Here is a 14,482-nt window from a genome sequence, read left to right as displayed (position 1 = left end):
CAAAGCAATCTTTTTTTTTCATTTCTGAGCAACTTTGATGTCAAATCTATATTATATCTCATTGTAAATTATGGTTTAAAACACTTACCGTGTATTTTGAAATGTGAACATTTCAAGGCATTTCTTCTTTTGAAACTGTGCTTTTAAAATTTTTAACATTTTCTTCTTGAATCAAATTAGAAGCTGCACATAATGTACATGCTCACATATTTTTTATATATATGTACTTGTATATGTTCTTCCAGGTGCATATTTGTTCATATGCATGTATGTACAATATACACTCCCTTTAAAACTGGGAAAGTTTAACAGGATTTGCCTTGTAAATAAAATCCTAAATTTCAAGCTTTCACACTTAAATGATGTATGCTTTGTGTCAAAGTTACTGGTGCAAAGCACTAGATGTCATCCATGCTCACCAAGTCACAGCTCAGATCAAAACTTCCCACAGTGAATTTGGCAGTGAGATAAATAAAACAATTAACTCTTCAGCAAATAGGACAGACCACATAGGGTTTTGGTGTTCTCTAGCAAGCAATGAAAACCGGTTTTGCTCTATTTCACTTCCAAACCACCTTTTATATTTCAAGCAGTAAAGGGTTCCCATTTCCTCTCTTTCGAAGAAGCGCTTTTCACAAGCCTGAAACTAGAAAATGCTGGGTGTTTCCCTGACAGTGCCAAAACCTTTCAAGCTGCTGTGGCAGACGAGATGCTCAACAGCTCGGGCAGCAGGACCCTTTCTCTGCGTGGCACTGCATCCCTTCTGAGATGATGGCAACACTGGGGCTGGCAGCTTGAGCTTTCATCTGGCTCGCATCCCAGGCTCCTATTCTGGCTGGGCACGGATGAACAGGGAACAAACGCTGGCTGTCCTGTTCCGAGGCACCCCCTGCAGCCGGTGCATCCGCAGGGACTGCCAGCGGGACACGGGCATTCTGTGACAGCCCGCATGCCACATGCTCCCAGGGCACGGCTGTGGAGGGGAGCGCTGCTCTCCTTTTGTTCCCTCCTGAGCGTGTGCCAAACCTTGCTCGAGCTGAATTTAACGGCAGAAACTCCCTCTGACTTGCAAGGGAGCATAAGCAAATCTGCACACGCAGGTATTTTAATGAGGGGTTTTTTTCAGATAGCTTTAGCCATATTGAAGAATACCTTATTTCATTTGCAATTTCAGGGACATTTACCATTATGGAAGCAGGGGGAAAAAAAAAATCAATCTAAGTTCCGTAACCCCAGCATGTACATCTCTTTCTCTTTGCACTAAATATCTGCTCAGATCACACTGACTTTTGTGCAGGCATGTATTCTGCATATTAGGGATATTTCTGACAAAATCTGGATATGGAAAAACACCAAAGCAGAAGTCTGGAAAACGGACATACGTGGTCAAGAACATCACCAGGAATGATCACTGCAAAACTAGCACAAGGGTTCACAGGATGTGTCTAAACACTCCAGGACATTAAATTCAGCCCTTACCTGCATGAGCTGCTGCTTCAGTTTCTGTATCTCTGATATGTTGAGCTCACTGAAGAGGTCAGAGACGGGGTGCAGAGATTCCCCTTTCCTACTCGTGGGAGTTCTGTAGTCACCGTTGAGTTTCACAAGAGGCCCGTGGATGTGTCCGTTCATTTTGTCGTCATTGTTGGGCTCGCCCCCGTCCTCTGAAAACTTCAACCCATCTACTGATATATTAATATGGTTATTATACATACTATCATTGAGGTTGATATACTGGGACAGTTCCTTTCTCAGATTGTTCTTTTGCTCTCTTTCATTTTTTAAGGTTTCCAGAGCTTCCTCCAGCTGATGCTCAGCAATCTCCTTCAGCCGGATGGCATCTTCTAGCTGGCTATTAAGCAACACTGTCTCCTCCTCAAATCGTTTAATCTCATGCTTTAAGCCTTCGTATTCAACCTGAATTAGACAAGACAAAGAACATTCATAATACTAAAACTTGAGTTGTGAAAACCTGCCATTTATCAGCCCTGTTGAGATAGGTATTAGAGAAACTGTGGTTTGAATACCAGACATTGCCTCCTGCTGCAAAGAAGTGACTGAACAAGAAGTGCGAGGACAGCTCACTCTGTTAAACACTTCAGTGCTTCCTTTTTCAGCATGTGAGACTCAAGAAATAGAAAACCTCTTTCTGAACAACTTATGATAAACAATGAAATTTCATGGGAAGAAGGGTGTTAAAAGCAGATGTCCTGGTAATAAAACATTTACTATGAATTGCCATAAGCAATGTTGGTATATCATGGTATTCATGGATCTTAAGTTAATACAGCTGGATTTGCAAATTTTCTGAAGATGACCTCATATCTCAGTTCCTACTAGATGTAAAGTCACTCAGGCACAGAATACTCTCAAGCACCTTGGTAGTTTTCAAAAATATGGATGGAAGGTACAAGAACAGTAAAAGAGCCTCAACTCTCTTCTCTCTACACGGCTCTCCATTATCCCAGTGGCATTTAATTCTAAAAATTAAACAGGAATCTATTTGTACAGTCAGTTTAAACTCTAATATGCCCCAAAAGTGCTAGAGGTTTTTAAACTACCAGAAGAACGCAGCCAACAGCTCATTCAGGGCCCCACAGTCCCTGGACTGCGTGTAGGGATGTCCCTCTGGAGCACACAGGGACGTGTTGCTCCAACCACAGCGCCTGGAATGCGTGCCAGTGACACCCCTTGGCAGCATTGGAGGGGCTCACGGTTCTGTCCTTCTCAGAGGGCAGCTCCCTGCCCCACACCAAGGTGTGGTATTTTATCAAGGTATTTATGGGCACTGTGAGCTGAGCTAAACACCAGCTTCTTCTCTGTGCTTTAGAGACAGCTCCTTTGTTCAGTCCTTTCCATTTCACCTCACAAGAAACAAAGCCTGGAAAAACCCAGCCTAGCTCCAAACCAGTTGATCAGCAATACCTAGACAGTGCAGGAGATCCCCACTGCAGAATGCTTCCCCTCTGATGTCCCTTTTTATCTTCCTTTTCACTGTTGGAAAGCCCCACAGCAATGAAAAGGAAAAGCTTTGTTTGTGAAGGTCCATGTCCACACTTACCATCACACCTGGTAAGAATGATGACACTTTGATTTTTTTTTTTTAATTTAATTCTAATCATGTTAGTCATCTGCATCTAAATTTCAAAGTAAAAAAAAAACAAAAAAAACCCAAAACAAAACAAAACAAACAAAACAAAATAAAAAAACCAAAACAAAACAAACAAAAAACCCCCAAACAAACAAACAAAAAAAAAACCAAAAAACCAACCCACAACCAAAAAACTCATTATCAGATGAAATAATTTAATAGCTTGGTGAAAGAGGGAAAAAAATATCGAATTTTCATGTTTCCATAAAAAGCCCCAATTCTTTGCAGTTGATGCTTTTATAATTTAAACGTGTTACTATCTGCACTCCTAATGCATAGTATAGAATTTTCTTATATTTGACATATGCAGATTTTTAATCAAACTAAAATAAAGGTCTGGCAAAAATAAAAATATCACCATTCCAATTGAAGTAGAATATTCATCAACCTGTCAAAAGTCTTTGACTCATAAACCTTTGGAAAGGCAAACTTAAAAACCAAAGCACTAATCCTCAAACCCAGAAACTGGAAACATATCAAACAACAAAGTCCCAAAGTCATATTGGAGATGCTTAAATAGAAAAGGAAAATCCACAAGAGATCCACATCTAGATTTGGCAATTTAATACCTTTCCTTACTAGAGGAACAGGTCCATCTGGAAAAATTATGAAATGCAATCAAGTAGCTATGTTTGTAACTTAAGGAGATGAAAAAGGCCAAACCAAACAAAAAACTAAGATTTTTTCAATTTTAAATACATATAAAAGCTAGAGGTCTATATCTCTATGGTTACCTTCTCATAGACTCTTACTTTAAAAAGCTACCAAAAACCCCAACATGAAGATAATGACCTTTTAGCACCGAGATTTATAACATATGGTTTTGTAAATGCAACCATTAAAGTAAAAAATGCTCTTAAAATTTTATCTTGTAGATTAAAGTAATTTTAGGAATCAGAAGTGCGTGGATCTGTGATGCAAAATGACTGATTTTTAAAGCCCTTCAAAATGTGGCACTGCTTTTTCTCACCACAGACTGTTACGCATTCTGTTTCAGTTAGAATGAAATATTATGACAAATATAAACACTTGCAAACAGATTTCATTTTAGGGGAAAACTAGGACAGTCCATAAAGGGGTCATCTATTTCCTGAAAATGTGAAAATGTCTCCTGTGAGGTTGATGAGAAAAAGCCCATGCCTCAAAGGAGGAATTTGCTGTCTGGGTAAATAATGCTGGCAACAAAGATGATCTGATATAATTCCCATTTCAGGAGTGTGAAAGACTAGGCATCTTCATAAATAAGGAAATTATGCACCCATTTCCACTACCTGTGTATTCCCTGCAGCACAGCTCTGTTGTTTTAAGTGTTTCAATCGCATTTGTGCTGGAGAAGTAAAAAAGCAGTAAAAGAGAGCTGAAATAGCACTGCTTATTCCAGCAGGAATAAGGCAGCTTTGTTCCCAGGCTGCCATCAGAAACTGTGACAGGGCTGGCTCTTCCACAGAAGCTCCAAGAGCACCAGGCAATAGGTCAGGACACAACCAGGGACTGCAGTGCAGAGCTATGCCCCTCTGAGAGCAGGTGAGGAAAGAGTGTTAGAAGTGCAATGCTGTTATGATGGTCTAGACAGCACCTAAAAGGCAGAAAGTGTTATATCATCCAACCTAGGTATTTAAATTTTCAACACTTCAAGTTAATTCCTCTGATAGGAAACCAAATCTCTTTTGCTCACTTTGAAGGACAACTGACCACTGTGCATCGAGTTCCTGAGGAATGGGAAAAAGCAGGAAGCAAAAATATGCAGTTCTATCTCTTAATAATTCCTCTGTGATTCCACAGCTTTGCAGTGAAATATTCCATCACAATTTTTCAAAACTGAGGTAAGAGCCTCCCTGTATTTCAAAAATGGCCAGTAACACCATTTTAGAATAACAGATCAGCAAAAACCCAACTGGGGAAGGGGAAAAAAAAAAACAACCCCACAAACGAAAAAAACCCCACAAGCATACTAAGAAACTTCTATCGCATTATGTAAATTAAAGAAAACAGTGACAATTTACAGTGCCTTGAATCTTTCGATGCTTACTTGATTCTGTTTCAGTGTGGACACCAGTTTCTGTAAAGTGATGTTTTCTTCTTCCAGCTCAGTGTAGTCCTGCAGCAGTCTCGCCTCTCGAAACTTGTACTCTCGAATCTCATCTTTCATTCGTATCCTCTGCAGTTCCACCATTTCGTTATTCTGACAAGAGAAAACACAAGTACATTACAATTCACACACAGCCACTTTAATGGCTGAACGCTGCCTTGAGAAAAGGCCAAACAAAAATTAATCCTGAAATAGAAATGACTCAAGAGTGCACCATCACCTATTAATCTGAGGCCAAGCAATAATTTCAGGTAGGTGCTGGCAATGCAGAAATGAGAATGTCTGATAGAGGAGCCTGATTAAAACAGTTTCAAGATTAGATGCTTACTGAAATGGAAACCCTGGAAATGCTATAGCATATCTCATTAGTTTAATTGCTCTACAACACAGTGGATTTAAATAAAATTACCACCTGTTTTCCACTGAAGGATGCATTTTACATTCATACAGAAAAGCAGTGATACTGACATCTGTTCTCCAAAGACATCTGCTAGGGAGCAAGGTGCACTCACACAAGTATCTGCAGGCACAGGGTGGAAAGCACTTGTCAAAAGCCTGACAAATGCCCGGCTGCGCTGAGCAGGATCACACCCAACACTCCAGGAACACACAAGGTCACCATTTTATTTTTCCCATTAGCACACAGAGTGCCCAGACAGCCTTGTGAGAGAGAACATGAGGGATCAGTTTCACCAAAAATCGATTCCATCAGGTTCCAGCTCTGAGTTTGACATCAAGGGTCAGGTCATTCTGGAAAGACTCTGCTGGCATAACCACGATGTAAAAGGCACTAAAGGAAGATGGAGTTAACACACAGCTGGTTGGGAGGAACCTGCCCTGCTTTGAAGAGAAGCCTGCATTTGTCTGATTAATAGAAAAGGGCATGGTCAATCACATCTCCTTTCCTGCAGGAGGATCCTGAGCATTGCCACAGCAGCTGGTAGAGAGACCTTACTGATGGAGCAGGGCACCCTCATGCTGGGATGTCAGAGAAAGCACACCCAGGAAGAAGTAATGAGTTTCTGTAAAAGATTCAGGTGGGGACGGGGGGCAACCACTGGCCTGAGAGATACCTGAAAATAACGTCAAATGTTTCAGCAGAAATTGTAGTCAGCAAGCTCTAAATCAATCAATCTGCACCACTCAATCTCTGGCAGATGAAGGATAAAGCCCCATGCTCTGAATTAAGGATAAACAGAACTTCACTTAGCATCTTGGTTAAATAATTACAAATCTCTAGAAAAGAACTTCCCAAAGCGTGAAAAAAATTATTCTGATGCAAAACTTGACAAAAGTGTTTTTAAAACTTTTTGTTAGAGAGAACTAAAAACCATCACCCTCCTCCTAGCAGCTACTTTAAGAGGTAAAGAAACTACCTGATTTCTGAACTGAAAACAACTGAAAAGATCCTCAGCAGAACAGTCACAGAGCACTAGATAAAAGAAAACATTCCTGCATCCATCACTGCCTAATAAACCTCTGAACAAATTGTAAGAGCAACACCACAGATGATTTCAAAAGGCATTTTACACCCCCAGGCTGCCTCTGTACCTTTTGTTTTGTTACACCGCACTCCCAGCTCTGGCAGGAGTGGCTGCGTGTGCCAGTCTGAGGACAGCACCAAATGCAGAACTCCACCGTGTCAAGGATAAATCAAGCTGCTCTACAACTCTCCCGGTGTTTGGGGATGATCAGCCCAGGGAATGAGCTGGCTGACATCCATCCAACACTGAGAGGAGCCCTGGGAGAGGGAGCATCCTGACAGGATCCCAGAAGAGCGCAGCGAGCCATTCCCAGCTGTGCTGCCTGCACCTCACCAGCAGCCAGGTGGTGGTGAGACCTCCACCAGCAGCAGCCAGGACAGATTTGTTCATGATCCAAACTGCCTCTGCCATCAGCATTGCTGAGGAAAAGGAGGGCCTCCCCAAAAGGGGCATCCTGGTCTAGCAGAAGATGCCCTGCTGGGATACAAATCTCTCCGAGCCTCATCCACACAGGCTCAGAAACACTGAGAAATGTAAGGGCTGAAATAAAACCTTCAGAGAAACTAAAAATCCACACAGATGTGAGGTAGAAATGTAAGCATAGTTTTAAATAAGCAGAGAATCTTTAAGTGCCTTAAGCAAATAAGAAACTGCGTTAATAAGAATACACCCTAAAGCCCAGTTTAAAGTTCACTGTAATTTACAAAGTTAACTAAGTTCTAGACATAATGAATTCATAATGTCGCCTCACTAGCATTCCTGGATAGAACAGATAGACTATGTACATAGAATTTGTGTAAGAAATTACAATCACTTTCACACATCAAACTTAGGTTCAGATAGGTCCAACAAGACAGTAGTAGGATCATGTTTGTACCCCATTGCCTAAAAATAGAATAAAAGTGTGCTGCTTAGAGAGAGCTAGAATTCACTGAACACAGATCACAGACGCTCCTGCTGCTTCTGCATGGGCCTTGGGGACTATGCTAGAAGGCCTTCTGCATAATAGCACGAACTGTAACCACTCCACCTTCATGATGCTGATTTAGCCATGCAATAAAGGACTTATACAACTACCCAGCTTCTTTAGTCTTCCATGAAGACTCCCCGCCATGCCTGACAGTGTTCCTGTTCATGGTGGGGATGTTGGAACTACGCAACCTTTAAGGTCCTTTTTGACACAATCCACTTTCTGATTCTATGATTCTAAAAGGGAAGAATGAAAAAGGTGGCCAGAAAGGAGGACATGAACGAGGAATTTTTACAGAATCCGGACAGAGTAATTTCTTGATAGACTACGAGGCAGGGTAGCTTGAAAAAGCCTTGAAAATCAGTTCTGAAAGATGTGAGTACTCCTTTGTCTCTCCCATCGTTGCAAACTGCAACAGAGAACGCGAGCTATCACCTTGCTGGAGTGCACCACCATTTATGTAAAAGAGATACCACATTTCTTCACCATTTATAACTGCTGCTGCTTCCTACATAATCTTGAAGATATAAAAAGGACCATCTATCGTTCTCCTCTTCTTACACACAGAGAAACTCTTTCTGCACTGCAGCCTCAATTTGTCCTTACTCACGGCATTTCATCAAGGAAAAAACAGCAGGAAGAAGGAAGACTTGCCAGCTGGAGCATCCCGTGTGCCGTGTCTGCCCAAACACTGCCTGCCACACTTCCCAGGGCCAAGGCCTCTACTGGAAGCAATCCCTCTGTTCTGACCTGGGCAAAACTAACTCAGCACATTTACAGAACAGGGCATCACCTTTCCACAGCAATATAAAATGCGTGTTTTGTCACTGCAAACACCCAGCTATCCTCCATGCTTCAGATCCCTCCTCCTACTTGCAAACATCTGCATTATGCTGGCAAACACACAGCTGCAAAGCACTCCAGTGCTCTCCATGCTTGCCAGGTAAAGCAGTGATTCCACTCCACAGGCCCAAAACCTGATGTTTCAGAGGTTTATGAGTGAGCAGCCACAGGACACGTGGAGGGCTATTCTGATTTCCTTCACGTAAGACCTCTGTGTATTTTCTGGAAGTGAACTAGACCTGAACATATTTAAAAAAAAAAAATTAAAAAATATCACATTGAGTTTATTCTCTTTTTACTGTTGGTATGAAGCATATATTCATTTTCATCAAATGCTTTGATTAAGTATATTAACTTCTCACAATCCTATCGTTATTTTGAAGAATTTAAAGTATGCATTTATTAAGCAAAATACCTGCATTTACAGAGGAGAGTTCTTGCCCACATAAAAGATTCGGTAGGACTTGCACGAAAAGAACATGACAGGATTTAAAAACACAAGGCAACAGGATTTTGCCAGCAGGACAGTTATCTACACGAGCCACTAGAGGACAATGTAACCCAAATTATTAGCAAAGTAATTTGTAATTAAACTTTGCTACTTACCAAGCACTGAACTCGCAGGCCAAAGCAATTGAGCCAGATGTTTTTACTAGGGCAATTCCTCAGGACTTTTTACATCCCCAGAGAGCATTCCCCTATGAACTATGTACCGGGTCTGCAAAAGCCAAATGAATCCAAGAGGTGGAGCTGATGACACACCAGCAAAAAGCTTTAATGGCTGAAAACTATTTTCAATCCCAGCCACCAGCTGAACACGGTGCAACGGCTTTCACGGATTAGTGCCAAAGGAGGAGGAAAAGGCCTCTCAGTGAAACTATAGAAAACAAGAGAGTCCTTGTCAGCATCGCATCTCATTATACGTGAGCGCTAATTGTGGGAGATGCCAGCCCCGCAGCACCTCTAATGAACGTACAGATCACGGCAAAGGGAAAACAGGAGGCTCAGTCCAGCCAGTCTCTTCAGGTCACCGACTTACTGGTACTTAGATATATTTTCAGAACTGCAATAGATGAAAAGTGAAAGACCTCCCCAGGCTTTGTGGAGGCAAGGACCATGTCCGTATATTACCAGCCATCAATCCTGACAGGTCTCTCAGCATCAGTGAAATATTAAATAATAGAAGTCTGTATTTCCTAGCAAATTAAATGTAAGAGGTATGAATATATTAATAATTTTTGATTCTGCATTGACTTTTAAAATGCTTTATCTCATATGCCACATACAGAGTATGTTGTATTCATCATGTGTGGATACATGGCAGTACATTGTGTAATATCAAATAGCAAGTGAGAAGGTGCTTTAAAATGAAGGAATGAAATGGCTAATGTTGAACACTATGAAAAAGCACACCATTTTTATGTCAGAACAGCGCCAAGTGCTGCCCGAGGAAGCCACTTATTATGCTCTTGTGGCCTATCAATTCACCTGAAGAAAGCAAACTGGGCAAGCAAGGGACCCCTAGAGCTGAGTACTCTCACCTCCAGAGCAAGAAAAAACAGACGGAATTTCTTGGAAAGTGGCAGTGTTTTGAAGCCTTCTTTTTAAAGTAAATGCAGTCCCATTAACTATTTTGGTCCCCGCCCCGTGCTGGAAGTACATAAAAGACTTTTTTTTAATTTCTGTATTTTGTCTCCTGCTTTTTATCCTCCCCCCCCCCCCCCCCCCCCCCCCCCAACAAAAGAGGAAAAAAAAAAAAAAAAAAAAAAAAAAAAAAAAAAAAAAAAAAAAAAAAAGTGGAACCAGTGTTTGGGCTTTTCCCATACATTCTGTTCAAACAAATGTTCATTAGATTTCAGGTCCTTACTGCAATAAAACATACTGACTTATTAAAGAAATACAGGTATTGATCTAGTATAGATACCCAACCGTGACAGACAAGAACTCTCTAACAGCTTAAAGTTAGAAAGTGTATGTTTATTACGGCCGGGCAGCATGCAGGACAGCTCCCTAACACATGCTGTGAAATTCACAGGTAATTACCAAACCTTTTATTTACAAAAGTGTTGAATACACAAAATACAAATGCATATTCATACCCCTGTCACCTCCCATTCCTCGCTTCGTTTTCCAATTGGCAAAAAGGCTATTAAACACGAGTGGTTTATTTCCTAAAATGAGTCGGGGGTCTCTTCTGGGGAGGGGTCACCAGAAATGAGGAAGTAAGATGAGTCTTCCTCGTCCTGACCTTTCTACCTTTTCAATACATTCGTGATAAATTAATCCTTGGTAGAACTTACAGTTTCCTGTGTTCAATGGGTTCTTCAAGCAGGAAGCCTGCAGCTATCTTATATCTTATTTACCGCATCTTGTTTCTTGTTACAAGCACAGCTACACAAACATAAAGCTGACAAGCAATGAGTTACAAGATCCGGGGTAGCTTATCTAAGATCCGGCTTCTGTTAACTGCGAACAAAGCTTACCTATCTACTTCAGCAACTTATTATCTTAACTTTCCTAAAATCTCTAATTCTTCAAAATTAATGTCTCAATACTATTTTTCACAATGAAAAACAGCCTTATAACTCATCAATTAATTACACGCCCCAAACTACCCAAACTAAATTCCTACATAGATGTTGGAATACACAAGCCATAGCATGATGCTGCACATAACTTTTTAATTTTCATTACTCACAAGAGAGCAAGAGAACAATGGTATATTGTATACACCAAAACTGTATACTTCCAATTTAATGGCATTGCTTTCTAGCTGATACAGGATAAAATCCCATTCGATCTGACGACAGTTTTATTGCACTAGTAGTAAATTGAATACAAGAGAAAGTTTATGCTCAGCCTAATATCCATGATCTTACCTGTTTGTTGACAAGTCTCACTATAAATTTGTATGTCGTGTTTATTTTTTTCTGCAGAGGAAAATAAAAGATGTATTTTTCATGAAGATCAGTAATAGTGATAGAAAATTCAATTTAATAGGGGTTGAGAGAAGAAACGATGGAAGTGGCAATAGAAGAGGAAGAGCCATTTTCCTTTTTTGTCATCGAGTGTTTTAAATCCCCAGAGTCCTCTACACTAGCCTTAAAGTTTCCCTCCCTCATGTACAGGAATACTCAACTTGAACTGAAAGAATTGCATTTTCCATGCTTCCAGGTATATTTTAAAACATTAAGGTATTTTGTGGACAACCCAAAGTGACCTGATCTGCCCTTTTTCAGAATTTGCATCCCAGCTCTAGATTCATACACGCAGGTGAACAGCTAAGCAGGGCTGGAGCACCTCTTATAGAACTATTTTTGCTATTTCAGTACACAGATATCCCTACACTCCAAAATAAATTACTTCAAAGATTCTTTTTCATCACTGTCAGAAGTCTGCATCCTCCTTTATAACCTGAATTTTTCTGATCTCATCCTTCAAAAAAGCTTCATTCAGGTGGCTTTGTTAGAATTCATAATATTGTACCTGCTCTAAGCAGCTATACTGGCATCCTACTTTAAAACCACCAATACAGCTCCTATTGTCCAAACCCAGAAATCACTAACTTGAAAAATTATGTAAGATTCTGACATTCCTTACCTTTAGCTATATCACTCATTGACTAAAAATCAGGAAAGAAATATGCTATTGTGCACAAGGTATTTTTGAAAATGGATCTGTAGGATAGCATAAGTATTTCCAATCTTTCCCTTCTGTGGACATACTTAGAGAATGACAGCTCTATCAAAGGGAAGGCTGAAAAAAGCCATATATTTGTTGGCTATAGCTTACAGATTTGAAGCCAGATCACGATAACGTATGTTTCAAATTCTTTCACCAGCAACAGATCTCAGATAAAGCATTTGCGATTATTTTTTCATCTGAAATGCTCAGTGCATCTAATTGGAATAGCTAAATCTAAAGAAGTAGGGTGAATTTGTATCAAGGGCAATTAAATGGTCCATTTTTGTACTTACCACAGGGTTTGAAACCCACAATATTTAACTTTGTAAATCCTGCTACATATAAACCCCTACAAAGTAGCTATTTTATTGACTTTCAAGTATAATTATATATAAAAAGATAAAATTAAGGAATGTTCTGTTAGTTCAGGTATTAAATTTTCCTGCTGAGTATCATGGCCACATAATATTATAACGACTTCTTTATAAGATGGTATGAACCACAAATCTCTAGTTATCTGAAAAATAATGGTTTGATTTGACTGCATTTATAGCAATTAATGAATAACTATTAGTGCAACAATTATACATACATTCTCTCTTAATGTATTAATTATACTTATTTATAATTAATGCCAGCACTCTAAGAAACACTGCTGTAATATTCTTAATTCCTTCAAAGGATGAGAAACTTCACCAAACTAAACCTTATTAAAACAGTGCGAGAGAAAGTTCAGGCTCCAGGGTTACAGCACTGTTCGGTTAATGAGATTCTTCTGCATATCTGTGGAATGGCTCCATGCATGAACATAAGATCATTACAAATAGCAAAATCTCAATTAGCTGGAACAAACTTTGCCACGAGGAGGACGTTGTGGTCCTCCTGCAATTCTCACCTTGTGTACTTGTCTTAGGGCAAACCACACTGCCTGCCAGAGATGGCGAGGGAGAGAGGGTGCTGGCGGAGGGAGGGCGCACACGAAGACCAAAGATCTGCCGAGATCGTGTTCCATCACCATCACATCAAGCACTGCCAAGGCCGCTGCTAAACCACATCCAAAAGTGCAACATTCACAGATCCTTTCATTACCTCCAGCATTCACGACTCAGCCACTTCCCCACGAAGCGTGTTCCAGTGCTTGACAAGCCTTGTGGTGAAGAAATTTTTTCCTAATACCTCATCTAAACTGGTGCAACTTGAGGCCATTTCTTCTTCTCCTATCAATCTTTAGTTGGGGAGGTGAGCCGTGAGCCTGACCCTCGCCTGGCTACAACCTCCTTTCAGGTAGTTTTGAAGAGCAAAAAGGTCTCTCTCCCTGAGCCTCCTTTTCTTCAGGTCTGCACTCTCTGAAGAAGGGGCTGTTGCCCACTCCACATCACCCAATTACCTCACAGCCGGATGAGTAGTATCATAAAGATACCAAACCTAAATCGTTCTTGACAGAATGGAAAATTTTTTTAATTTTTTTTTAATTTTTTTTTATTTTTTGCCTTTCCTATTACACTGTCACTTTCTATATACAATTTAGGAACCCAACAGCAGTGATTCTACATGACAAAGCCTCAAGGCAGGCTTTTTGATGGAGAAGCTGCACAGGCCTTTTCAAGCTCATCAAGAGGCCAAGAGCTGGTTTTAAAGCCTAACAGATCACTTAGGAGAAGCATCTGCCAGTTATATGTATCTCTTTGAGAGGCCATCTGTCAGGTCCAAAATGCCAAATTTCCTTCCAGACCCAAAAGGGGTACTGGCTAACCAACAAAAGAGAAGTTGTGCTAACAGGGTGTGGGGCTGTGATCAGTTTAAGCTCATCAGTCCCACAGCTGCTGTTCCCAGGTCCTGACCCTCCCTTGGGGCCAGTGCTACCTTCCACATCACCAGCCAGATCAAGGGCAGCAGGCAGTCCAGAAAACAGGGATAGTTTTAATGGTGTTTATATTCCCTGACTTTACTGACAGGCTGGACACACAGGCAGAGGTGCTAGCAGGAGGTAAGGAATAGGAAAACGAGTAATTTCTAATTTGGGTATGCTTGCTGCTCAGCAACAACTGTATAATCTTTTCCAAGTTCCAGAGGTGGAAACCCAGCCCCATTGACATAAATTATAAAATTAATATAGCCTGCAGCAGGACAAAGATTTCATGATGCACACTGAAACATTGAGGAGCCAGGAGCAATAATAATAATACCTCAGGGTGGAAAGGAGGAAAGAGAAAAACACTAAAGCACCCAGATCAGAGGGGTGAGCTCTACTGTTTTAGGCT

The 14,482-nt window shown here is 40.6% G+C and overlaps 1 protein-coding gene across 12 annotated transcripts in view; it reads right to left on the bottom strand.

Moving 5' to 3' along the window:
• The window catches only part of LOC120752454 (protein bicaudal D homolog 1), a 282,990-nt gene that overhangs the window by 160,155 nt on the left and 108,353 nt on the right, over window positions 1-14,482 (bottom strand). For all 12 annotated transcript variants that reach the window (XM_040063502.2, XM_040063503.2, XM_040063504.2 and 9 more), the window contains exons 3-4: window positions 5,181-5,333; window positions 1,480-1,917 (exon numbers count right to left, since the gene is read on the bottom strand). In XM_040063502.2, the coding sequence (XP_039919436.1) occupies window positions 1,480-1,917; window positions 5,181-5,333 (591 nt within the window). The remainder of the gene's footprint in view (window positions 1-1,479; window positions 1,918-5,180; window positions 5,334-14,482) is intronic.

The sequence above is a fragment of the Hirundo rustica genome, chromosome 4 (assembly GCF_015227805.2).
Source record: "Hirundo rustica isolate bHirRus1 chromosome 4, bHirRus1.pri.v3, whole genome shotgun sequence".
Classification (NCBI taxonomy): Eukaryota; Metazoa; Chordata; class Aves; order Passeriformes; family Hirundinidae; genus Hirundo; species Hirundo rustica.
The sequence above is the reverse complement of the archived record's forward strand: the minus strand, read 5'-3'. Positions and strand labels throughout refer to the sequence as shown.